At 36.9% G+C, this 27,616-nt stretch overlaps 1 protein-coding gene and 1 non-coding gene across 2 annotated transcripts in view; both read left to right on the top strand.

The window, feature by feature from the left end:
- The window catches only part of RAB3GAP2 (RAB3 GTPase activating non-catalytic protein subunit 2), a 120,690-nt gene that overhangs the window by 48,177 nt on the left and 44,897 nt on the right, over window positions 1-27,616 (top strand). Inside the window, exons 3-12 of the mRNA XM_033199151.1 lie at window positions 8,776-8,899; window positions 9,729-9,810; window positions 11,687-11,734; window positions 11,813-11,888; window positions 12,201-12,302; window positions 16,703-16,802; window positions 18,942-19,040; window positions 25,130-25,278; window positions 26,146-26,225; window positions 26,353-26,442. Of these exons, the coding sequence (XP_033055042.1) occupies window positions 8,776-8,899; window positions 9,729-9,810; window positions 11,687-11,734; window positions 11,813-11,888; window positions 12,201-12,302; window positions 16,703-16,802; window positions 18,942-19,040; window positions 25,130-25,278; window positions 26,146-26,225; window positions 26,353-26,442 (950 nt within the window). The remainder of the gene's footprint in view (window positions 1-8,775; window positions 8,900-9,728; window positions 9,811-11,686; window positions 11,735-11,812; window positions 11,889-12,200; window positions 12,303-16,702; window positions 16,803-18,941; window positions 19,041-25,129; window positions 25,279-26,145; window positions 26,226-26,352; window positions 26,443-27,616) is intronic.
- Window positions 20,958-21,088, top strand: LOC117077048. The gene has a single exon (XR_004434638.1). It is a non-coding gene; the product is annotated as a small nucleolar RNA SNORA36 family (small nucleolar RNA).

Here is a 27,616-nt window from a genome sequence, read left to right as displayed (position 1 = left end):
AATCCTACTTGAATTGACAGTTGAAGTAAATAAGAGTTACCAAATTAGTTAAGTTCCTCTAATGCTAGAAAGAAAGGTAATTTTTAAAATTGAGATTGAAGTTACAGTTTTTTGTGATTAATTTATTTGTGAGAATTTTCCTTTGGGCCCCTTCAAATAAAATTTAGAAAGAGTTCATGCCTTTACTTATGTTGAAAAGATCTCAGGATCTTTCCTTTGAGAATTTTAGTCTCTGATCTGAAATGTGGCCTGGACTAGTACTTTTCATGCTGTGTGTGAGAGAACTCTAGGGTTCTATAGAGGTGCTATGTAGTTTCCTCATTCATGCTTTTATCTATTTCATATATTGGAATTTTGTATAAAGTTTTGTTTGGGAATAAAAAGTTCTGCTATCTAAAACAAGAAAGTTTGAAAAATATTGAGCATTTTATAGTTAGTAGCAGAATAGAAAAAAACGAAAAAATCCTTAGTAACTAGTAATGTAGTGATGTTTACTTTCTTTTTGTGTTTCAGAATTGCTGAAGCACTATGTTTCTTGCTTTAAAAGTATAGATGAGTGTTTTATTTCTATGGCTTAGGCAGTAAGCTACTGAGAATTACAGAGAATGTGCTGACAGCTCTTGGATTACACTAGATCTTTCTGGTACCCCTAAAATGTATAAATATCTGTGAAAGTTAGCACGATGACAGTAACAACATAAATTACTAATGATGGACGTATCATACAAAAGTTGAAAGCTTTGAAAAACTACTCCTGGCTACTTCAGTGACTGCGTAAATACTACAATAGCTGATAAACCAAAAAACATTGACCACTGTGTTTACCCAGTAATTACCAGTCCCTATAATGCCAGCTATAGTTGAAAGGCTGATTTAATTACTACAGTTTTATTGTCTGCTTGCATTGTGTGCTTAAAATCAAAAGAAAGAAAATTTTAAAAGTATATGCTTTATCCCATATAGAGTTGTTTAGAAAGAATTCCTTTTCATAATGCACATTAGTGGTTCTGTATTTTTGTAGATTAAGAAAACTTTTTTACTGGTCTTATTTCAAAAAAAATTCTTGAAGTTTAGGCCACACTAAAATACAGTTATAGATTCCCCCTCCCCCAGCAACTAGGATTATGTTTTATAGGTGCATTCATTCATTCATTCATTCATTTTTGCCTTTATAAAAGCAAGTTTTATTGTTATTTACCATAGTAGTTTCAGAAAGAGGGACAGATTAGCTCAGTCCAACATGATTGGCAGCTGGCAAAATCTAGTGAAGCAGGTGTTCTGATTGCTGTAATTTGGGGGAATTTAATTTGGTTGCTTTTAATACTTAGTCATCTAACACTTCAAACATAATGGAGAATAAATATTTCATCTCCTTCCTTTTTACTTTAATACCACACCCACCTCATTTCAATATGGAAATATCTTCATTAAATATGATTTCCAAAAGAAGAAGCTCCCTGGAGAATATAGCCATGAGGACAGTGCATAAAAAGAAAAACTCAAAATAAAACTCTGTATGAAAATTTTCTATTCTAAGGAACAAAAGTTTCCAGTATATGAAGAAATAAACCCAGTCTCAGATGCACTAATAGGTCTGTGAGAAGAGGTTGTGGTATAATAACTGAAAACTGCCAGCTATTTTCAAGATACTCAAATGGTAATTGTGCACCTAGCCCGGCAGCAGCCCTCAGAAAAAGCCAGAGTGCTGTCTCCATGTAGGCCAGTGTATTTGTCCCTTTTCATGCTGCTGATATAGACATACCTGAGACTAGACAATTTACAAAAGAAAGAGGTTTATTGAACTTACACTTCCACGTGGCTGGAGAAGCCTCACAATCATGGCAGAAGGTGAAAGGCACGTCTTACATGGCAGCAGACAAGAGAAGAGAACTTGTACAGGGAAGCTCCCCTTTTTAAAACCATCAGATCTTGTTAGACTCATTCACTATCAGAATAGGGCAGTAACGACCCACCCTCATAATTCAGTCACCTCCCACCAGCTTCTTCCCATGACACATGGGAATTGTGGGAGTTATAATTCAAAATGAGATTTGGGTGGGGACACAGCCAAACCATATCAGCCAGGTACAAAAATCCACCTTCAGCTTTTGCCTCCTCCTCAAGCTGTCCCATGGTTGGGCTGCACTGTCTTATCCACAAACGGGACAGAGGGCTTTTCAGCAGGAAGCTGGATCCTGCTGGTGATGATGCACATGGACTGAGTCACTACAATACCAGGTGGCACCAAGGACATCTACTTATCAGGGTCAGCGGTCTGAGAGCCTGGACTTTTTCATAATTGCTGGAACCGGCCGGGCTGTTTTGCATGGATCTTCGGGGACTCCACTCACCTGTGTTCCAGGAGCAGTTGTCTCTGAACACCCACTTCACAGTGGCAGGAAGGGGATGGGCTGGCTTTCAGAGCTGTGGAGCTTAGCTCAGCCACCACGGTTGGGGGGAGGCAAGTTTTTGTGGAAAACCCAAGGTGGAAGGTGGTCCCTGGTGGAGCACCTTTAAGCAGTGAAGTGCTTTTTTTGTTTTACATTTCAAGCATGGCTTGGGAAATTACCTTGTCAAATGATTGTTTTTGAATCACTGGCTTCAAGGGAGCAGTGTTAAAGACTATGGGCCCCATTATTGTTGGGAAGTTTTCCAAAACCCTAATTAGTAGGCAAATGCCTTTATGACACAAAACAAAATGATGAGCTTGCATCTTGTCAGTCACTGAATGTGTGCTGATGCTCAGCAGAGATTCAGTGGCTTCCCAGAGCATTGTTGTTTATAGCCCTATGCCCTATTTCTTGCCTGAGCTTTCTAGAACTGGCACTGGAAATCATATTTTGTTGTTAAACTTAATACTAGTTCATTGTGATCCAGTCTTGAGAGGGGATTTTCTAATCTTCACTATACCAATATTTTCATCAAGTTATTTGTACTTAGACTTGAGACTTCCCTGAAAAATCTGGCACAGGAGTCACTTCAGACAGACTCACATTCTTTATTCTTGGTTTGTATTTCTGCAGCCCTTCTGGAGCAATACTGTGGCAGTGTTGTACAGGATACATTAAAGCAGAGAGAGAGAGAGATGTGAGAACATCGAGGGTCTAGTCATTCTCATGGATTCTGACCCACAGGCCATTTCCTCATTTTTCCTGTGACCTCTAATTTTAGAAGTGAAGGACCAGAGTTCCTCTGTAAATTGTCCAAGGACTGTGTGAATCAATGTGTATTGCTTTAAATGTATTATCTATAGTATTGGTATGGTTAGTAAAAATCCACTTATTCTTTCTAGAACTTGATTTCTTTTCTGGAAAATGAGGAATTTCACTCAAATGATCCCTGTAGTTCCTTCTGTTTCTGTTTAAGATTGTATCATCCTGTCAGTTGGCTTCAAGAGGATTATGACATGTGTAAGAGGGAGATTGTTGATCTATACAGACAAGCAGTTCTAGGATCTTTGATTACATTGTCTTACACTTAGTTTCTTAATTTGTTGATTTATTAAAAGAAATTTGATTTATCTGAGATTTCTCCCATCCATACCTCCAGTGGTTTCTGTTTTGAATTTGCTTCATAGTATGGTAAAATTTACTCTGGCTGGTGGCAAAATATTATAGCTAAGCTTATGGGGAAACAATACATTTTTACCTCTTTATAATTTTAAGGATATTATTTGGTTTGGGTTATTGTCATTAGAGGCTTTTTATCCTTGCGTTGAATCTGATATGTTGAATACTGTGCCTTAGTCACAAAGAAGTTACTTTAGAATTACGTGTGACCAGGAACTTCCAGTTGCAATAGGTATACAGCTGCTGCCCCATGTGGTTGTGGATCCAAAGAGCTTGTGGAGCTTGTATTAAGAACACAACACCATTGCATTTTGTGACAAGTTAGCGTCATTCTTTTTATATATGTATATATATATATACACTTTAAGTTCTAGGGTACATGTGCACAACATGCAGGTTTGTTACATATGTATACATGTGCTGTGTTGGTGTGCTGCACCCATTAACTCGTCATTTATATTAGGTATATCACCTAATGCTATCCCTTCCTCCTCCCCCCACCCCACCACAGGCCCCAGTGTGTGATGTTCCCCACCCTGTGTCCAAGTGTTCTCATTGTTCAATTCGCACCTATGAGTGAGAACATGCAGTGTTTGGTTTTCTGTCCTTGTGATAGTTTGCTCAGAATGATGTGACAAGTTAGCATCATTCTTGAGAAGCACGACTAAAAATTTAGATTTAGAATTTTATGGCACATCAAACTCTAATGATGATATAATAATATTATCATATTTTCTAACCTATTTTTATAATATATAATGCTCAGTTGTACATAAGCAACTTTATCATGACAAACTAGGAGGATATATTTTTGGTACCACAGTAACAGAGAAAGTTGGAGAAGTAGAAAGGACATAGAAAAGAAAGTGCAATAAAGAATGATGGAAGATTTTCGCTTTTTGCTTCTTTATTCCCCTGTCTTCGGTAGATGAAACTAGAGTGCTAATTCACATCAAGTTTTATTCTCAGGTTTCATGTAACTAAAAATGTACATGTATAAGATGGCTAAGCAGAGTTAGGGATATAATAATCGATTATGGAATCATTTTTCTGAATTTGCTTCCAAGCAAGTGACGTCTATTTCCAATGCTTTTGTCATGGTTAGTCCTTTTGGGACAAAATTCATGTTTGCTTCTGGGATCACTTATAGTCCATTTGTTGGGGTAGCAGCAGACAGCTTGATCATAATCTGACACCGAGTTTTAGGCCCAACTAAGAGGACTATGATACAGTGGTATTCTGTTCTTATATCTCTTTAACTGGTACTTACCATGGATATGTCAGCCAGAATATTGAACTATTAAATCTTAGTATGAAGAAAAAACATTACTAAGGACTGAATATGCTAGCTTTACATTGATTGCTCATTGTCGTACAGTTTCAGGTATATGAATAGATAATATGTTATTCAAGAGATAGGGAATGCTGTTATTTACTCATATATTCTATTAGTGGAGTGTGCTACATGTAGAGTTGAAAAATAATATAAACCATAGGTTTTGCCAACCAGAGGGCCTCTTGTCTAGTGTGAGAGAAATGCAGTCACAGAATATACAGGTAGCAGGGAGTGGTAAGACTTTTAATTGCAGTAAGTTTGAAAGAAGGTTAGGAGTCAGGGTAGGATAGGTTTGCCAGAAGAACCAGAACTTCTGATGGAAAGACAGAAAGGAGAGGGAATGTATTTTTAAAGGAGTTCTTGAAGAAATACTTCAAGAATACTCTGGCTCACATATTCAAATACAGTGGTCATCTTTTAGCTCTAAATCGACTCAAAGAACTACAGAAAGATTAGGCCGGAATAAATGGATAATACAGTAGTTCTTTTGGAGAAAAGGGTTTTCATTGAATATGAGACTAGAGTCAAATCTCAAGTAAAGACAAGCTTCCCAAAGAGCTAGTACAGCTACCCACAGAGATGAGCAGGGTGATAGAATGGAAAGACCACCTGAATTAAGAATCAGGAAGCCTAGATTTTAGTTTGGGCTCTGACACTAATTCCATGGCTGGAGCACATCCCTTAACCTCCCCAAGACTCCACTTTCTTTATTATAAAATTAGACTTTGGACCAGTTGGCCTCTAAATGTCTTCCATCTTTGACTCTTTGTCTTTTCTGTGCACATAAACATCAGATCTAATCCTTGTTAGTGGCATTATTTTGAAAACATGGGACAGAAACATATGAACAATATTCTTTATTGAAAAAAAAGAAAAGCAACTTTTATAATATTTTTAGGATTTACTGATTAAACATAGTTTTGGAAGTGTGATAAGAGGAAGGAATCTATTTGTATAGATGCTCAATTATTAAAACAAATTTTTTTGAGAACATGCCCAAATAAGGGCTGTATTCCTTTCCTGAAGCATTATGTTGATTCTTTTTTATTGCATTGAGAGGGAGATTTTAGGATAAGAGTCAGAGACCAATCAAAGAGTTTTGGACCCTCCCAATTTCTTATCAAATGCAATGCCTAAATAATATTCCTATATGAGCTGTCCTCTTCGAAGCTCCTACCTGAAAGTGGAACTCTAATCACTTAGAAGGTCCTGTGCCTTACAGTTGGTATAATTGGAGTCTCAGTCATTGGAGGAAACCATAGGGTAATGTTGTCCTCACCTTACAGGCGAGCCATCATGAGGAGTGATGTGTTGGATAAACAAAGACTATCCTACAGCAGAAGCTGTGGAACCAGGGAAAAATTTAATTACAACTAAGTTTTACCTTATAACTTTTATCTTTGGGGGATAATTTTCTAATTTATCTGTAGGGAAACAAACATTAAAAACAACAAGCTAGATACAGAATTCCTTAAGAAAAGTAGAGCTTTAATAAAATGAGATTTTGCCAATGTTATGCTCTCCCTATCTTTCGGGAGATGGTGCAGCCTCCTTAGCTTATTTTGCTTGAGAAAAAAGTTCCAAATCTGTTTGTTTCCTAGTATCTCATTGCAAAAGAAAAATAATTGCATGACTGTCCCAGAGGTTTCAGGCTCATTTTGGGGTATTTCTAAAGATTCCCTATAGCCCATATTTTATTTGTGTTTTAAACATTTCTTTGATGGTATCCCAGCAAGAAATAATTTATTATTCCTAGAAATACAATACTACTATAACATTTCTGATTAGGATGATTTTCTGTTTCTAAAATCTTTAAATTTTATAATGCTTGTAATGCATGCTTTGTACAAGTTTTTAAAAAGCATGAAATTATTATTTTTTATAAAATGAAATTAACCTGCATAGCTTTCCCCTGTCTTTCCCTCCCCTTTTGAATAATTGAATCTAAAAGACATTAAGTAGGGCTGAGTAAGGTAGGAGTCTACATGACATCAAACGTAGAAGCCATAAGAGAATAGATGGATAATTTAGTTACATGACAATAGAAAATTTCTACATGGAAAAAATTAAACCATCACAAATAGGAAAAACTATTTGCATCACTTATGTTCAAAGGGCCAATTTTGGGTTTTTTTGTATGTAAAGAGCGTATACAAAGCAATTAGAAAAAGAGCAACAACCCAATGGGAAATCTACAAAGGAAGAGAACAAAGTGTTCGTAGAAAATTATGCAGTTTGTTCCTTTCCTTTATATAAAAATGAGAAATTTTCTTAAGTATATGAGAAAATGCCTAAATTCTCATTCATAAGAAAAATGTAATTTAAAAGTATTTTGAGGTACTACATTTTACCTATTAAATTGACAGAGATCCACCATTAAAATATTTTTCGAAATGCCTGTGAAAAAGCAAGCACTTTCAAAAATTGCTGATGGAATTACAAATTAATACAACGTGTGGGGCACAGTTTGGGAATATCCAACAAATTTACTAATGCACATTCCCTTTGACCCAGCAATTTTACTTCTGGGAATTTAGCTTACTGATACACTTCCACACAAACTGACAAATTTATAAACATATTTATTGCAGCATAGTTGGTCACAGCAAAAGATGGTAAGTAATACAAATGTCCACGCATATAGGGAACTGGTTAAATAAATTATAGTGCATCCATAAAATGGAATACTATGAAGACGTTAAAAAGAATAAAGAAACTTCATGTGGAAGTGGAATGAAGTCTAAGGAATATGTTAAGAGAAAAAAGCAAAGCATAGAAATGTGTATATATTATGCTACTATTCTTGTAAGAAAAAGGGAGGAAAAGGGTAGTAAATGTGCATGAAGTATCTCTGGAAATACACATAAGAACTGATTGCATTGTCTCTAGAGTTAACAACTAGATGGCTAGAGTACAGGAGTGTAAGAGACTTTTCAAAGAACACCTTTTTATAGCTGTTGAATTTTTAACCACGGGGATTTACCTATACAATATGTAAATGTCTAATGAAAAAAGAAAACACCTTGTAGGCCAAATAAAAAGAAAGAAGCATAACATTATATCAAATGCTTTTATAGGTCCTGTAACCATAATAAACATCAGATTTTTTTTCTTTGCTGTCTAGCTATCTCTTTGTAAATAGGATTAGTCACTAAATTTCCTAATGCTGAATTATTCCTGGAGTGATTCCTATGTGACTTTTATTTTTATTTATTTATTTATTTTTGAGACAGAGTCTCGCTCTGTCACCCAAGCTGAAGTGTAGTGGTGCAATCTCAGCTCACTGCAACCTCCACCTCCTGGGTTCAAGTGATTCTCCTGCCTCAGCCTCCCGAGTAGCTGGGATTATAGGCACGTGCCACCACACCCAGCTAATTTTTGTATTTTTAGTAGAGATGGGGTTTCACCATGTTATCCAAGCTGGCCTCAAACTCCTGACCTCCTGTCCTCAGCCTACCAAAGTGATAGGATTACAGGTGTGAGCCACTGTGCCTGGCCACTATGTGACAGTCTTTTAATGCCTTGCTAGTTTATATTTGTTTATATTTAAATTTTTTGAATTAATACTCAAAACTGAAGATTTGTTTATAGCGGGTATTTTGTTTGCAGTCATCTTTGGCTTTTTTTTTTTTTTTTGAGACGAAGTCTCACTCTGTCGCCCAGGCTGGAGTGCAGTGGCGCGATCTCAGCTCGCTGCAAGCTCCGCCTCTTGGGTTCACGATCTTTGATAAGGAATATTATGAAAGTGTATGAGAATTGGAAATATTTCCTTTTCTTTTTTTTCTTCCCCCTCACCCCTTGAGGCAGGCAAGCTGAGTTTGAATACTTTTGGTATTTTTGCATATGCAGTAATTGTAGTTTTACCCACAGGAAGAAGAAGGAAATACTTGCAAAACACAAAAAACTTCCTGGCTCCAAGATTGTGTTTTATCCTTATCTCCAACCAATGATCTTATGGTAATAGCTCGAGAGCAAAAAGCTGTATTTCTAGTGCGTGAGTATCCTATTCTTTTCAGCGACCTTTATTTTGACGCATTGGATAGAAGAGAAAATGGATTAGGTGAAAATAATATAACACTTTATCTCCCCCCCCCACCCCATTTCCCTCTTTCTCCCCCTTGCATTCTGTTTTTTTTCTCCCTTTTTTCTGTCTTGGCTGTAGCTACCTTAGCTCTCTGTATATGATACTGCAGGGGCAGTACTGTGCGTTGCTCAATTCTTGCAAGGGACAGTCAGAGCTAAAAAGGTCATTGACCTTTTCTTAGTAACAATGTGAGTGAGGTGATTTTCAACTCTTAATTTGAAAACTCATTATCGATTTCTGTTTTGGGCATAACATTTTAACTCATAATTTTTTTTTTGAAGATTAAAATTGAGATTTTTTCATACCTTGTAGATTTCCAAACCTTACTGATCAAAGTAAGATTGTGTGTAAAATGTATATAGAATGGTCTTACAAAGCAAATTTACCCTCAAGTAGCAAAGGTCTAGTAGAAAAATTTTCTCTGTCATCTGAAGATAAAAGTAGTCCTAAACTAGGCAGGGTGGGCATAGGAATTAGTAACTTTATTCTATAAGAACTATGACAACATTATACAGGTTGAATTGGGGGAAGGAGAGGCTGAAGGCCAGGAGACTAGGTGTATTCTAAGAATCTTATAAATATTTTTATCTTATATTTACCTATAAAAAGACCCAAGTCAGTTAACATACAACTGTTAAATTTTGTAATCATACTCTAAGGGGAAAGAGCAAAATTTATAAATTACTTTTTTAGTATATTATAGCTAAAATTATTTTATATGATATCTTCATTCTTTCAGCAAAATGGAAATATAGTGATAAAGGAAAGGAAGAAATGCAATTTGCTGTTGGCTGGAGTGGTTCTTTAAATGTCGAAGAAGGGTAGGTGCCAGTTAATTTTTGTTTCTCTGTGTGTTACATGTATGTATGAAATTGTTTGACTTGTAAGTGAATCTATTAAAAAGTTTCATTATTTGTTTGGGCTCAGTTGTTCACATCTGTAATCCTAGCACTTTGGGAGGCCAAGGCAGGAAGGTCATTTGAGTCCAGGAGTTCAAGATCACCCTGGGCAACATAGTAAGACCCTGTCTCTACAAAAAATTTAAAAATTAGCTGGACATGGTGTGCACACCTGTAGTCCCAGCTACTCGAGAGGCTGAGGCAGGAGGATCGCTTGAACCCAGGAGTTTGAGGCTGCAGTGAGCTATGATCATGCCCTGCATTCCAGCCAGTGCAACAGAGTGACACCCTGTCTCTTAAAAAAAATCCAATTTTTTAAAATAAGAAAGAAATTTCATTATTTGAAATGTTTAGTGAATGTATATGCATCCTAACTTTATACGTTGTAGAGAATGATTTGATCAGTAAATTTTGTGTATCAACTAATTATTATTTTTAATTCTGTTGGAAGATTTAAGGAAGAATTCGAAAAGAATCTCATGAAATCCTTTTTGTCTTTTTCCTCTGTTCTCCATTACTAATTTTATTCATCCAGAAAGTCAAGGGCAGTCATTGTCTTCTCCGCTTTGCTGATATTGGTCTTATACTTGAAGGGTACAGTACTACATTAATTCTTAAAACTCATAAATACTTCAGAAATGCAAGTTGGTACATCAGTTTCCTGCTGACCCAGTAAAACTTTTATAACTATGATATCCAATGTGATTACATGATGGAACTGCTAGCCTAGAACCTTGAACCCAAAACTGGTTTTCAACTAAATTTTTATGACTGAAAACTGTCTGATCAGAATGAGTAAGAAAATCCTCCAGACTTTGAATTCAGATAAAAGAAACCAAGTGGAAGTGCCTAGAACATAGCCTGGTACATTGTAGATATTTGAAATATTCTCTACTATTATCAAAATAAATGGTAATATTTCTCCTTACACCATTTAGCCTAAGTGTTTTAAAGACATTTGATCTCTGTCAGAAATGCAAAGCAAACATAATACTTTAAAAACAGCGAACAAACACGAAGATGAATTTTGTTCATGGATTACCTAGTATGATGTATGGCGTAGAAGTGTTTGTAGTTTCTTGGATAAGCTGGTGATGATCCTCAGGTTTGACAGATTTAATAAAAGTCAGTGGGTAAGAGTTGTTTTGATTTTGAGACTTAGTTTCTGAGCTCCTGACAAATGAAATCTACGTGTCAGAAAAAAAAAATATATATCTTTTTTATGGAACATCGCACCTAACATGTGCTTAGAAATAGATGATCAGAGGAGTTTCTGCAAAATAGAAAAGCCAGCAAGTTGAAATATGTAAGTTCCTAAAATAATGTACCCTGCAGAAATACAGTTTGCATATAACGTGACTGGCAGTTCCTCAGCCATTTTCCCAGCTCCTGCTCTCAAACAACGAGGCAGGCTGAAGTTCTTAGCTGAAGCAGAGGAGAGGGAGGGACATAGTAGGAAATGGCTGCATGGGGATCGTTTGAGCTTTGCTCTGTTCTGTATACAGTCAGTTGTGTAAGTAAAGTTTTGCTTTCTGTACTTTCATGTTTTTCATGACAAGACAGAGTGAAAAATTCTGTGTTTTATTAACCTCAAATGCATGTGGCATTATATTTTGTGTGAATGAATTTTATGGACCTTACCGGTAGCAGAGTTTTACTGTATTTTTACTTATGCATCAAATAAAACTGGTTCACAGAAGTCATCTTCCAGTTATTGTCCTTTAACATCCAATTATAAAGAAATAAAAGTAATTGGTAAGTTCAGTGGGTAAGCATATGATTTTGTTTTTGTTTTTAGGGAATGTGTAACCAGTGCTCTATGTATCCCACTAGCAAGCCAAAAGAGGTAAGGATAAATAAGAGTTATCTATTTCCTTTGCTTTGATTTATGAGTTGTTAAGATAATAAATTTTGTTTGTAACAGGAGTTCCACTGGGCGTCCTGACTGGACCTGCATTGTGGTGGGTTTTACTTCAGGTTATGTACGCTTCTATACTGAGGTGAGTTGAGTTTTCTACAGCTAGGAAACACTAGTTGACTGCAATATCTGGTTGTGCATCCCCTTTATACTAGTTTGTGACTTTATTACCTGCTGCCTGAAAACGTGTAGTTGATGCTTTATTGGGGTAGAGGCTGTGATAGGCCATGGTAAGTTCTGGTAGAAGATACAGAGAAGAGGAGCTGTATTCTGAAAAGAGTCTACCTGGTATCTCTGGAAAACTGTTGGGGAAATGCTACTCTTTGCCTGGCCATACCTGCTCAGGTATATTGATAAGAAAACAAGCAGGGACCTTCTCTGTTCTTCCTCCTAGAATGGTGTGCTCTTGCTTGCACAGCTTTTGAATGAGGACCCAGTACTTCAACTTAAATGCAGAACCTATGAAATACCACGACATCCCGGGGTGACTGAGCAGGTAGTGTAAAAAATTGTGTTCCAACAGTAATAGTGGCATTACTTTGAAGCAGTTTCTCTCCTCTTTTTTGGGTGGAAACTTAAAAGATATCTTTGTCTTGTGGCACAGTTAACTCTGCTATCATAGTCTAGAAATATAATCTATTTGTAGTGGAGTAAAGAATACCAGTCTTGCTTTTACTTATTTCATGAAATATTATATGTTTCATTCTACAACAAAGTAAAACCCTTTAGTTAGAAGCCAAGAAAATTTCTTATTTTTAGAATTTAATAGTGACTTAAGGCAAAAATATGATATTCTATAACTTTATATCTTTTTTTCATTTGGATTTAGGTGCCAAAATTACCTAGAGTAAAAGAAAAAAAAATTGGCCTTCTTGTTTCTAGTGATACTACCTTGTACTTAACTGTTTCTCAGAAAAGGGGTTACTAAGCTTTTGTTCATAGTGGAAAATACATATATTCATTGAAGATTTCAACTGAGAAGATAATACTGCTTAGTATCTAAGGTTCTAACCTCTTAGGTGCCTTGTAACATTTTGGTTGTCTTAGTCAAAAAATAATTATAGGGCCATTTAAACCAATTTGCTTTTATTTGTTTTGCAGAGTGCATAGTCAAACCTATGTAGTATGCCTTCCCTTTGTTGTACTACTTAGCCTCCAAAAGATTTCAAGTAAGCAGGTGTAGATACTGTATGCATTTGTTAATTGAATTTGCATGGGAGATGGACTGGAGCTGTAAAAGAATCTTATCTAGTAAGAGAGACTAGGATTAAAATCTAATAATATCTATGGATGAATTAATCAGTAATATAAAACAATACCTAATTTATTGGTAATTTATTTGGACAGAATACATTCTGTACAAGCTTAGAGAAAGAGGAGTTCAATTTGGACCAGGAAAATAAGAAAATTTTCATTGATGAGGTGAGGTTTGCATTAAGCCTTGAACAATCGGCATAGAATTTAATTAAGTAATAGAAAAGAGGGGAAAGTGTTTCAGGTAATCAGGAGAAAATTTGATAGAAGATTCGAATGTAGAACTATATATGCAACAACAAAGAAACTTATGTTATAAAATAATGAGAAACTGTCAAACAGAGTGGCCAAATTTTGCATAAATTCAAAAACCAAGTGAAAAATTAGAATTGATTTAGGAAATGAGAGAAACTCCTAAAGATTTGTAAGAAGGAAGTGATGTAATCAAAGGACTATTGAAGATTTCTTTCTTCAAGATAAACTGGAATTAGGGAGGCTAGTTATCTGGTTTTTTAAGTTATCTGTAACAGATGTGGAGTGCTGGGAGCTGGGACTAAAATGGCTATGGGAAGAGAGAAAGGACCAGTACAAAAATGTTTTGGGGCCGGACACGGTGGCTTACACCTGTAATGCCAGCACTTTGGGAGCCCGAGGTGGGCGGATTGCCTGAGCTCAGGAGTTTGAGACCAGCCTGGGCAACACGGTGAAACCCCGTCTCTACTAAAATACAAAAAATTAGCCGGGCGTGGCAGCATGCGCCTGTAGTCCCAGCAGCTTGGAAGGCTGAGGCAGGAGAATTGCTTGAACCCGGGAGGCAGAGGTTGCAATGAGCTGAGATCTCGCCACTACACTCCAGCCTGCATGACGGAGTGAGACTCCATCTCAAAAAAAAAAAAAAAAATTGTTTTGAAGAAGCTTAATAGGACCTGGTTATTGTGTAGAGATGTACAATTTTTTAAAAATGAGCTAAAGATGTCTCTAAGATACTTATCCTGAGGAGTACCATTGTCAACGTTGGAATAAGGGACTACATTGGCAGTAAATGTTATTAAATGAGGTTTTGCACGTGTTGAGTTTGAGGCGATGGTAGGAAATCGTTACTGGTATCATGTAATGATACAAAACTGCTGTATAGGCACAGAGACTAGATTGGACATGATGGCTGAAGTCATAGATAGTGAATGAGTTCTTTCAAGTAAAGAATGTAGGAAAATAAAACTGCAGGCTAAAGACTTAAGTCTTAGTAACTAATAATATTCATCATAAGGAGATAGGAGAAATTGAACTATTAAAGGAAACAAGGAACAGCTGGAAATCAAAGACACTAATCTGTGAACTGAAGATGACTTTCCAGAGATGTTTTTCATTTTTCTAAAAATTCACTGGAGGACGAAGCTTTTTAAAATACATTTAATTTGGTCATGTCTATAATACTCTTTTTTTAGAACTAGTGGAAAAATATAACTAACATTTAAATATTTGCTTGCTATTTGCTATACAAACCAAGAAAATCATTTCAAAATTTTTATCAAGAAGGAAGTCTTTGTTGTTACTCTGTATGCTTTATTAAACAGCTGTGAATCTGACACGTCCATTTATATATCAAAAATATCTTCTATTTGCTTCTTTTTAATATACTTCCAGATTTGTCAGAGCTCACAGAAGCATATTTCCTCTAATTCAGTTCTAGGAGCAATGAGTCTAGTACAGGTGACAGCAGGTCATTTGTTGCAGGAGAAGATTCGAAAGAGAGGGAAAATCTCCTTCTGGAATTTCAAAGAAATTTCTTTTGTATAATAGCTTCTGTAAAAAGATCTTCTCTGTCATCTAGCACAGTATCTACAGATCTGGGGCCACTGGTATTTGAATTAGTGTTTTCTTCAGGAAGACTACCTGGTTTTGGAGAAATTGACTTGCTAGTGATTAATTAGGTCTTTTCTGTTTTCTAGCTCCCCAAAGTCAGTGAGGAGGCTCTCTCCCTGCTGCTGTGCTCACTGGGCCATGCGTGCTTAGCCTTGTGAACTTGTCATGTGAGAATACATGCCATGTCCCTTCCTCAGTGGCTTATGCTCCTGTGGCCCAGAAGTCTTTTTTAAACAGAGAAACAGCCTGACAGTCCAGTAGAAAAAGGAGCAAGGCAGATCTCAAGAGAAGAAATTGGCCCAAAAACATATAAGAAAATTTTGAACCTTAATAATAATCTAAGAACTATAAGAAAATACAGTGAGATAACTTTTCACCTTTTGGATTGGCAAAGATAAAGATTAACAAACTTTTGATGACAATATAGAGAAACAGTCACTCTCATGTATTATTGGTGGAAATATAAGTTGATAGTTACTTTTTGAGGCAATTAATATATATGAGAATGAAAACTGTGGATACTGTATGACCCAACTGACCCACTTGAAGGAATTTACGCTAAAGTAATATCCTAGTAACGTGAAAAGATATAGACCGAAGAATGTTTATTGCAGTGATGTTTGTAATGATGAAAATATATTAATTCATAAATATTCTTTACTGCCTATTATTTGCCCAGTTCACTTCTAATCCCTGAGGATTCATTGGTGTAACAGACATGCAAGGTTCCTGCTTTCATGGAGTTTACAGTTTGGGGATGGTGGAGGGAAACCAACAGTAAGCAGCTAGAGATATCAAGGTGATTTCAGTCTCTGATAGGTGCTGTAAAGGAAGTCATGTTGATGAGATAGTAATGTGCCGAGAGAATAGGTATATTGTTTGAGATTGAGGTTCAGGAGCAGCCTTTCTGGATAACTAACATTTGAACTGAAACCTGAATGACAGGAACAATTAGGCAGGTGAAGATGGAAGAGGAGAAGGTCCAAGCACATGCAAAGGTCTGAGGGTAATGATGACCTCTCATATTTGCCAGATCTTGCAGCCATGTTTAATGAGTTCAGGTTTTATTCTAAATGCAGAAGGGAGTCATTGGAGAGTTTTAATCAGGAGATTGGTTTGATCTGTTATGTCTTACGAAGAGCACACTGGCTGTGTGGAGCGTGGATTGTAGAGAGCAAGAGTGGAAGCAGGAGGCCATACCGAATGTCAATACGAACTGGTTAAGTAAAATAGGGTGCATATAATGAAAGACTGTGCGGCCACAACAAAAAATGATTTGTTCACTTATTGAAATGGAAAAATATCATTGTCATATTATTGAGTAGTAAAAAACATGTTAGGATACTATATTTGGTATAGCCTTATGCAAATGTTTTTGAATATATTTGGGGATGTGTATTGAGGCATGTCTGGGATTTCAGGTGAGTTGTCTTTCTTCTGTTTTTACATACTGTTTTATCTGTGCAATGAGTATATTTACTTTTTATGAAATTGTAATTCTTTGTGTTACTCTCAGCATCTTTGAGACAATTATTTACCATACACAAAAGGTTATATTTTGAAAAGAATTTTAGGTCTTTGGCAAAAAGGCACTCTGAAATTAATTTTTTAATCTATTTTTACTGTTCTTCTGCCTGATATTGCTTTGGGTGTTGGGTGGTTGACGGTTTAGTCCCAGTATTTTTCATTTTACGTTATTCATGAAATTCAGTATAATAAAAAGTAGATAAGCTTATTTGATGTATCTATTCAAGAACTTTTTTAAAATTTCTTAAATAGAATGAAGAGTTGAGTATCTTATATCCGGCTGCCATTGTGACTATTGATGGATTTAGCCTTTTTCAATCTCTTCGTGCTTGTCGAAATCAGGTAGCAAAAGGTAATATTTTGGCAAGAAATATTTAACCTCTGTTAATGTTTGTTTTATTTAATTTCACCTGCTTATGGAATTAGGTATGTCTTCTAAGTAAAGAAAGGCCTTCTGAACTAGATTTATGGGAAGAACCTGCCTCCTATAGAGACAGGGGAGCATGTTGAGTAGATTGCTTAGTAAGGTAGAGACAAGCGCTAAAACATAAACACTTTTCACATGTTGCCTTTGGAGAGTGTGGTCAGCACAGGAACACTGGGCTTTCTTTACGAATTCAGCAGTATGTCTTGACTAGCTAGATTTGCAACTGTATTGACAACCAACATTGGGGTAAAGAATTTAGTTGCATGTGGCTGAGGTACCAGATTTTCACTAGATCAGCAGCTGATCAAGGCCAACATCCTAAAATCTGGTGACTCCACATTGCTTCTGTCCTCCCTGAGGATAAAGCTGTCCACCGTGTGCAAGGGAAATGTGAGATCCTACCAAAATCACTGTCAGCAGGACCCAGCCGGGAGTCAGCATGAGCTGCTTTTTGCTAACTCAGAACACTCAGAATGGAGAAAAGCTAGAGGCCTAAACTTAATGTATATGTGGGCATTATTTTGTGACTTAGGGATGAAAACTGCCCAAATAATCAAGAATTCTTACTTTTACTACCTGTAGTTTACATTCTGATGCTGTTACATCTTTTGGAAGAAATATTTCATCAAATTCAACATGCCATTGATTGTAAGAAACACTATTATTTTATGTACCACTAAGAAGAAAAACTATTGCCAGTGAAAGATACACCATCAATTTTCAGATCTCAATTTCAGAGTTGTGAAAATATGGAAGAGTCGTAAAATCAGTGAAAATATGAGTAGTAGCACTAACTTCCCCTTTTCTTCTGGGATTGAGTAGAGGAGCCTTAATGGCCCCAAAACAAAGTTTAACTTTAGTGAAAATTTAAATAGCTGATAATACCGATTATAAAATAATTGTCAATTTCTAGTTTATTAAATTAATGAACTTCTTACCTACAGAAAATTGCCTTTTGATATATAGGTTAATGGTGAGTATTTTAAATGTTCTCAAGATAATGAAGCTTATGGTGGGCTAAATTTAAATAATTTAAAAGATTCTGAAAATAGATATAAAAATTTAAACAAATTCTGACCTAGTAAAAAAAGCATATACTAGAAAAGAACCACATAGCCAAGACATCAGAAGTTTTACCAATCATATCAACCTGCTAAAAAAGATAAAAATTTTGGGCTGGGCGCGGTGGCTCAAGCCTGTAATCCCAGCACTTTGGGAGGCCGAGACGAGCGGATCACAAGGTCAGGAGATCGAGACCATCCTGGCTAACACGGTGAAACCCTGTCTCTACTAAAAAATGCAAAAAACTAGCCAGGCGAGGTGGCAGGCACCTGTAGTCCAAGCTACTCGAGAGGCTGAGGCAGGAGAATGGTATAAACCCGGGAGGCAGAGCTTGCAGTGAGCTGAGATCCGGCCACTGCACTCCAGCCTGGGCGACAGAGCAAGACTTCGTCTCAAAAAAAAAAAAATTTTTTTTGATTGTAATATGAGATGCTGTATTTAGACTAGGTTTAGAAACAATTTTATGAAGCAGTAAACATATCCTAATTAGCCTATGTTTTCAGGAAGCCGTCTCAACCATTTAGGAATTAAACTTTGTTTTGGAGCCGCTAAGTCTCCTCTACTCAATCCCAGAAGAAAAGGGGAAGTCAGCGCCACTACTCATATTTTCACTGATTTTAAGACTTTTCTTTTCCATATTTTAAGAACTCTAAAATTGAGATCTGAAATTATTTCTAATTTCTAATACAGGCATGAGCCACCGTGCCCAGCCTGAATTCACTTTGATTTTTAGTAGTATTCTAGAATTTTTAGTAGTCTTCTTTAATGACTTGAGTGTTCCAGAATCTTTTGTGACAGCCAACTTAGTCTTTTAAATGTTTGCATTTTATGTGCATTGTCTTGGCATGAATAAATCTCACTTTATGCCTTGTTTTCATTACTTTGACTCATTATGAGCTGAAATTTTAGAATAATAAATTAGTATGGTTTTAATGATTTTTTTGTAAAACTTCATTTTATCCATAATAATTAAGTTTAGATTGTCTATTTTATCTTTTGTAGCTGCAGCATCAGGCAATGAGAACATACAACCACCACCATTAGCTTATAAGAAATGGGGTCTACAAGATATTGACACTATTATTGATCATGCTAGTGTTGGTAAGTATTACTAATTCAAATTCTTTTGGAATTTACTTCTTAAACCTTTTTATTAAAGTACCTCATTTTTTAGAGATGGACATTATTCTTTATTTATTATTATTATTTTTTAAGATGGAGCTTTGCTCTATCACCCAGGCAGGAGTGCAGTGGCGTGATCTCAGCTCACTGCAACCTCCGCCTCCTGGGGTCAAGTGATCCTCCCACCTCAGCCTCCCAAGTAACTGAGATTACAAGCGTGCACCACCACGCCTGGCTAATTTTTGTATTTTTAATAGAGATGGGATTTCATCGTGTTGGCTGGGTTGATCTTGAACTCCTGACCTCAAGAGGTGCACCTGCCTCAGCCTCCTAAAGTGCTGAGATTACAAGCATGAGCCACTGCACCTGGCCAACATTTATTCTTTTTTTTTTTTTTTTTTTTTTTGAGACGGAGTCTCGCTCTGTCGCCCGGGCTGGGCTGCAGTGGCCGGATCTCGGCTCACTGCAAACTCCGCCTCCCGGGTTCACGCCATTCTTCTGCCTCAGCCTCCTGAGTAGCTGGGACTACAGGCGCCTGCCACCTCGCCCGGCTAGTTTTTTGTATTTTTTAGTAGAGACGGGGTTTCACCATGTTAGCCAGGATGGTCTCGATCTCCTGACTTCGTGATCTGCCCGTCTCGGCCTCCCAAAGTGCTGGGATTACAGGCTTGAGCCACTGTGCCCGGCCAGCCAACATTTATTCTTATGTGAAAAAATGCATTGCCTTTAGTGAGACATCTGGAAGGTAGTTCAGATTCAGATCATCATAAGTATATATCTTTAAAGCCGGGCACGATGGCTAACACCTGTAATCCCAGCACTTTGGGAGGCTAAGGTGGGTGGATCACATGAGGCTAGAAGTTCAAGATTACCCCAACCCACATAGCAAAACCCCGTCTCTACTAAAAACACAAAAATTAGCCGGGTGTGGTGGTACACACCTGTATTCCCAGCTACTTAGGAGGCTGAGGCAGGAGAATTGCCTGAACCCGGGAGGTGGAGGTTGCAGTAAGCCAAGATCACGCCACTGCACTCCAGCCTGGGTGACAGACTCTGTCTCAAGAAAACAAAAGAAAAGAAAAGTAAATGGTAGCAGTTTTAATAAAGATTTAATTATGCCCTCAGCCACAGTATTGTATAGTTTTAAATCACTCACTATTTGACTAACTTTTCTACAGACAAATTTGGTCTAGATAATGACCATATAGATCAGTCTTTTAAAAATGTAACCTTGGTCAGGTGTGGTGGCTTGCATCTGTAATCCCAGCTACTCAGAAGGCTGAGGTAGGAGGATCTCTTGAGCCCAAGAGTTCAAGACCAACCTGGGCAACATAGCAAGACCCCATCACTTAAAAAAAAAAAAAGTAACCTTTAAACTAGTAAAATGTAGATAAAAGCAGATTTCTTCTTGCAGCCACTATAAGAGAGCTTACTATGTTAGGTATTGAGGATATAGAGATGTAAAGACATGCTTCCCTGCTGTCTTAAAGTGTGAATCTAGTTAGAAGAAACACATGAGAATGGCTGCAGTACTACAACATAATTGTAGCAGACAAGGGGACCAGCTGTAGTGGGAGCAGAGGAGGAAGCACTCATTGTTTCTCCAGCACACTATACACTTTTACTCCTAGATCTATGTGCATGTTGGCTAGAGTGCCTCCTCTGTGTTTGTTCACTTGGTCAAGTTCTACTCATTCTATGAAAACTGGACACTGGGAGAGAAAGAGCAAGGAGAAAAGGAAGGAGTGTGACTCTAGAGAGGCTAACAAGATATCTGACACACAGGCTGTCTTTCTATTTACTGCATAGCTCTTATATGGTATATTCTGTAATAAAAACCTATTGGTAAACATTTCAGTGTGTCTAATTTTTTGCTAGCATAAAAATGCTACAAAATTCCAAAGTGTTGAGTTCAGTTCAGGGTAGCTTCCCTGCTCTGTTAATTAAACTTTGGAACATTGAAACTGGCTAGGGAAAATGATTGGATAGAAAATGTTATTCTATTCATTTATCCCCAGCCTACAAAATGAAAAAAGGTACAGTAAACTTCATTGTATGTATATCTTTATGTAAAGGTCTGGTTAATTTATTCAACAAGTAAATGGGTAGCTATTAATATTTGTGCTAGAAATACAAGATAGGACTCCACCCTGATAAAGCTTACATTTTGGTGATGGGGAGACAAACAATAAACTAAATAAATAAATATGATAATATCAGACTGTTAGTGAGCATCATGAAGAAAATAAGTAGAAGGTTATGATAGAGAGTAAAGGAAGAGGGTGCTTTAGGTAGACTAGTGAGGAAAAGCCTCTCCAGGGAGAGACTTGAAGGATGAGAAGGAACCAGCTATGGAAAGAGGTGTAGGAAAAGCATTCTAGGCAGAGGAGCATCAGGGATATAGGCCTGGGAGCCTTGAAGACCTCAGAGTGTTCAAGAAACAGAAAGGGGGTTGGTGTGACTTGACCATAAAGAGTGAGGGGAAAACAGGACAAAGTTAGGCTGGAGATGCAGACTAGGGTTAGATCACGTAGGGATAAGGAGATCTGATTTTATTCGAAATGCAATGGATGTCATTGATGGATTCTAAGTAGGGGGTTACATTTTCACGTATCTCTTTTTGCTGGGTAGAGAGATGCTTGTAGAAGAAAGCAAGGAGACCAGTTAGGAGTATATTGCAATAATTCACGCAAGAGAGAATGATGGCTTTATGGTGGAGGCAGCCGAGTTGGAAGGAAGTAGACAGATTTGAGATATACTTTGTACTTGCTCAGGGATGGTTTTGAGAAACAAGAGAAAGGAAAGCATTAAGGGTTTCTTAATTTTTAAGTTTGAGCAACAGGGTGGATGATGAGACTGTTTACTGAAATGAGAATAAGGAGGAGAGGCACATAAAGAGTTATGTTTTTGCAGGTTAACTTCTGACACAGTTAAACATTCAAGTAGAGGTATCAGGTGTATGAATTGGACATGAGAGTCTGAAGTTCAGGGAGGAAGCTGGGATTGTAGATATAAATTTGAGAGGGAGTGGTTTACTGTGGAATGTTTTGTAGAGTTCAAGAAAAGAAGGTCCATTGGATTTGACAACGTGGAGTTATTTACTGACTTTTGATATGAACAGTCAGAATGGTGAGGATGAAAGCCAAATTAATATAGGCTTAAGAATAAATATTTTCACCCCCTGCTCTCTAAAATCACAAACAAGGAGCATAAGAATAGATTCTCAGTATCTCCATTTTTATGGAGTCCTGGCCTCTTCCTGAAGCCTCATACTCATTTCTCCAGTTCCCTACTGAATAATTTCTACCTAGATATCAAACTTAACATATCCAAAATCGAATTCTTAGTTTCCTCCTGCCAAACTTGCTCCTCCTTTTTTTTCCTACATCATCTTTCTTCTGGTTGCTCCTTACTGTGACATACAAGGCCCAACTTTATCTGGCTTATGGTACCTCTGACGCAGTCTCCTATAGGGTACCCCTCCCCGTTCATTGTGTTTCATCACGCAGATCTCCTCTGTGTTCCTCAGACACAGCAAGCATATCCCTACTCTGGAGCATTTGGATTTACTGCTCCCTCTGCCTGGAAAACTTTAGCTAGTCACATGGCTTTCTCCCTCTCTTCACTCAGGTTTCTTAATATATCACGTTGTCAAAGAGGCCTTCTTTAGTCATTCTACTAGGCCTAGAAAATTATCCAATGAGTTTGACTTTATGGAAATTTATATTGAGAGGGACTTTGATGTCTTTCAAAGTGTGGAAAGACCTCAGACGCTCAGGGAAAACTCTTAATGGCAAGGTTAACTTAATACTCCAGAAAAAAAAGAATGCACAGCCAAGGAAATGTAATTACAGTAAGTGGTGTATCTCATCAGTGATTAATACTTATATCATTCCTAATAATAAAAACAGTGAATTTAATAAAAAATTGAGATACAAATATTTTGGAAGGATATAGGAAGAGAAAGAGAGATGTAAATAAGCCATACCACCTTAAATTAATGAAAAATAGTGCTAAAATCGGTGACTCGAAAGATAACAGCCCCCTAAATTCAGTACCAATGTGTAGCAATATAGAGGGCAGAAAAACACTTTAAATAATACTATAGGAATGTGGTCAGCAAAATGTAGACTGTGGGAAATTAGTCTCAAACAGCCTTGTTTCTTCAACAAATAGATTTCAAAGGATTGAGGATGGGAAGGAGGGGTTGAGGAGATCAGAAGGATTTTGGACCAAACTTTATGTCCATTTGTTTGTGGTCCTTACTTTGAAACCCAGAGGTATTGTTTTTCTTAGCAATGATTCGCTATTTTGCTTCGAGAGCAGAGAATGCAGAAAGTTTAGGTCAACTAAGGTTAAGATTTAGCCAGGGGAGTATGTGTATAGGGGGAGATGAGTGTAGGGAGGTTGTGGATTTTTGCAAGAAAGTGATGATGATGGAACGCAAATCTAAGCTGGATAAAAAGGGAAGTGATCCCAAGAGGTACTTGATAAATAGTGGAAAAAATAGAAGGATTAATTAATTTAAACTCAAAATTGTGAAATTACTGTAGGGAGTTTCTGGAGTAATTGAGATGGAAAGCTAGGAGGTGGTGGTCTAAGTGCGGTATGCTTGAAATCAAAGTTACAAAGAATCTACAGTTGCTGATGACCAGATCTAAAGTGTGACATCGAAAATGGATGATTTAAGTTATAGGAAGGAAAACATCATTGGTAGCAAGGATGGAAAGGACTGATCAACCATTTCCTTACCATAAATTAGAATCCTTTAAAAAAATTGCATATCTATTGCAAAATTGTCCTCTGGATTATCTTGTAGCAATTTATACTCCCGTGTATATCGCATGGGAGTTTGAAAAGAAGCTATTTTAAAACTTAAATTTCAATTTATATGCCATACAATTTTCCCTTTGATCGTGTTCTGGTGGAGCCAGGCAAAACTTATGCAAATTTTGTAATGTAGTGAAAACATTTTGTATACTGAATCATGGATTCATTCATGACTATGAGACAGGTGTTCTGATATTTTATGATAGTCCAGGAGGTGGGAGGGGAATTTAAAAAACAGCCCAAGGATTTGTTTGATCACTTTAATTCCTATAAATCCAGTGAATGGTTTCCTTATGAACTCACTCAAAGAATTTCCTTTCCTAGGACACGTCTTAAGGACAAATGCATTTTTTGACAGTTTTCAGGCAAAGGGGAGCAATACATGTATATGAAAATTAGTAAGGTCAGGCACAGCAGCACATGCCTATATTGGCGGGGCACAGTGGCTCACACTAGTAATCCCAACACTTTGGGAAGCTGAGACTGGAGGATCACCTGAGGTCAGGAGTTTGAGACCAGCCCGGCCAATGTGGTGAAACTTCGTACCTACTAAAAATACAAAAATTAGCTGGGCATGGTGGTGCATGTCTGTAATCCCAGCTATTTGGGGAAGCTGAGGCAAGAGAATATCAAAAAGAGAGAAAAAAAGGGTGAATTGATATTTGGGGATATAAGTGGACTGTATGCTTCTGGTACCTCTGAGTTTCGTATCTGTTCAAAAGATTAAACTTTGTTTTGATGATATTCTATAGGTTATAGAAATTGTAGATGGAAATTTTAATATTTAATTTTTTTTTGAGATGGGGTCTCACCCTGTTGCCCAGGCTGGAGTGCAGTTGGTGCGATCGCGGCTCACTGCAACCTCCACCTCCCAGGTTCAAGCAATTTTCCTGCCCCAGCCTCCCAAGTAGCTAAGATTACAGGCGCCCACCACCACACCTGGCTAATTTTTGTATGTTTAGTAGAGGTAGGGTTTCACCATGTTGACCAGGCTGATTTCAAACTCTTGACCTCAAGTGATCCACCTGCTTTGGCCTCCCGAGTGCTGGGATTACAGGAGTGAGCCACTGTACCCAGCAGAATATTTTCTGATGTTGATTTTGTAGCTTTTAAAATGACTTTTGTTTATTAAATAAAACGAAACATTTAGCATCTTAGAATGGAACTGAAGTAAAAATGTAATGACCAAAATAACATTGTACATTCAAATCACGTTTGTTTGTTTGTTTTATCATTAGGTATTATGACTCTGTCCCCCTTTGATCAAATGAAGACTGCCTCCAATATAGGTGGATTTAATGCAGCAATTAAAAATAGTCCACCTGCCATGTCTCAGTATATTACTGTAGGGTCCAATCCATTTACTGGCTTCTTCTATGCTTTAGAGGTATGAGTTTTATCAATGATCATGAGTAAGGCCGCTCTTGATTTTACAATTTGTCTACAAATAGGATGTGGTAACTTGCTTAGCCTTAGAAGATTAAGCAGTTTACATTTCTAAATTTCAATTGAAACTAAAATTAATCTCAACTAGCTTTCTTCTAAATTCTTTATATTAACTGAAAAGGTACTACCATCAGTGTAAAAGAAAATTCTTTGTTTCTGAAGCCCTGAGTTATTTGATAGCTGAGATGTCTTTAAATATTGGTGCAATAGTCAGATGCTCAGACTTGTTAATGATGTCAGCCCACCAGGGATTTCAGTAAATGAGGAATTGTAAAGACAGAACAAGCTGCCAACTATACTTGTTATAAGTGGTGAAAATTGCTTCCTAAAATAGGGGAAAGTTGAGTGTTAGATTTGGCAGCTCTTGTTTCTCACTTAAAAAGCATGCTTCTCAGAATTGTCCAAAATATCTTTTTACTTATATAAAAATGTGTATGTATATGTGTGTGCATATATATATAAAAAGAGAGAAAAGAGCCAGTTATATGTAGATGTGAAATCCATAGTCCAGCTAGAATAAGGTAATCTTAATATCCTAGTTTAAAATTTATTTTAATGAAATTACAATGTAAAGAGGGAAATTTTAATGGTAAAATACACTAATTGTGATTTTATTTTTAAACTATAGAGTTAAAACTGTTTTTTATATTGCTCCTAAAATAAACTTTTTACCGTACTCTGAAAGAAGCTGAGTTGCTAGTCCAGCCTTTACAACTTTTGAAAGCATTTTAAAGTAAGCTTTATTTAGAAAGTGTGTTTGTTCTTTGTAAGCTGCTGAGTTTTCTCTTTCAAATGTTCTGTTTTTCAGGGAAGCACCCAACCATTATTATCCCATGTTGCACTAGCAGTTGCAAGTAAACTCACTTCTGCTTTATTTAATGCTGCAAGGTAATTACTTAACAATTAAATAAAAAATATCTCATTTGTATCTAGCTTGCTTTTAACTTATATTTTGATAGTCTGTACTTTAAAACCCTGGAAGCTCAGTTTTATTCTAAGTTTTCTTTCTTTTCAGTGGTTGGCTTGGCTGGAAGAGTAAGCACGAAGAAGAAGCTGTCCAAAAGCAAAAGCCGAAGGTTGAGCCAGCTACCCCATTAGCTGTAAGGCAAGTCTGTCATGCTTCCCAAATTTTAGTCCTTTTAGAAAGGTACTGTTAAATGTGTGGTTTTTCCGTGTGCTTGGTTGATTTGCTGATCTCGTAAGTCTTTGGAACTTCTGAAAGCCATTGCAGTGGAATTTTTTTCCCCACTAGAATGTAAAACTCCATGTGAAGAGTGATCCTTACCTGTTTGATTCACAGCTGTATCCTTGTTATATACTAGGTATTCAAGATGTATTTCTTGAGTGTGCTTTTTAACAAATAAACTTAGCTTGGTCTAATGTAGGAGAATTAGTTTAGTGATAACAGTTGCATTTCTTTTAAAGTTTAGATAGTTTGTTACTAAGTTGTGTAAACTTTAAAAGTACTTAGTGATTTCTTTTAACAAATGTAATCCTAGTGGATTACGGTAGCTCATGTCTGTAATCCTAGCACTTTGGGAGGCCTAGGTGGGCAGATCTCTTGAGGTCAGGAGTTTGACACCAGCCTGCTCAACATGGTGAAACCTTGTCTCTACTAAAAATACAAAAATTAGTTAGGCATGATGGCACGTGCCTGTAATCCCAGCTACCCAGGAGGCCGAGGCAGGAGAATCGCTCAAACCCGGGAGGCAGGTTGCAGTGAGCTGAGATTACACCATTGCACTCCAGCCTGGGGGACAAGAGTGAAAAACTGCATCTCAAAAAAAAAAAAAAAAAGTAAAAGCAGGAGTCCTGTATTGAGGCACTCTTTAGACAGACTCCTGGCATGTGCTTCTTTGTTTACTTCAGTAGTGCTTTAGAATGTTTTAGTATATTTGTGAGTTTTTTTTGGTGGAGGGAGCATGATTTTTTTTTTTCATTATTATTTTTTAGACAGAAGCATTTTTTCTAATGTTTGGTGTTGTTTAAAAACCATTTTTTATTACCTAATATAAAGTACCACCATGAAGGGAAATAGAACACCTCCTCTTTATGGATGTTCTTCACCTAAAGAGAGCCAACTAATGATTAAAATTTATCAAAGCATATCTTCTAATTTTTTTCTTCTTTTTAAAAAGATACATTGTAACATACCACATTTCCTAATATCAAGAGTCAAGAAATTAGCCAAATGGCCCTGTGCATCTCAAATAGATGTAACAAAGGCTGAGCACCTTTGTTTCAGGGACTTTTCTCTAAGTGAGCTTTCCTAGCTCTCT

Source organism: Trachypithecus francoisi, unplaced genomic scaffold (assembly GCF_009764315.1).
Source record: "Trachypithecus francoisi isolate TF-2019V2 unplaced genomic scaffold, Tfra_2.0 Lachesis_group5, whole genome shotgun sequence".
NCBI lineage: Eukaryota > Metazoa > Chordata > Mammalia > Primates > Cercopithecidae > Trachypithecus > Trachypithecus francoisi.
The sequence above is the reverse complement of the archived record's forward strand: the minus strand, read 5'-3'. Positions and strand labels throughout refer to the sequence as shown.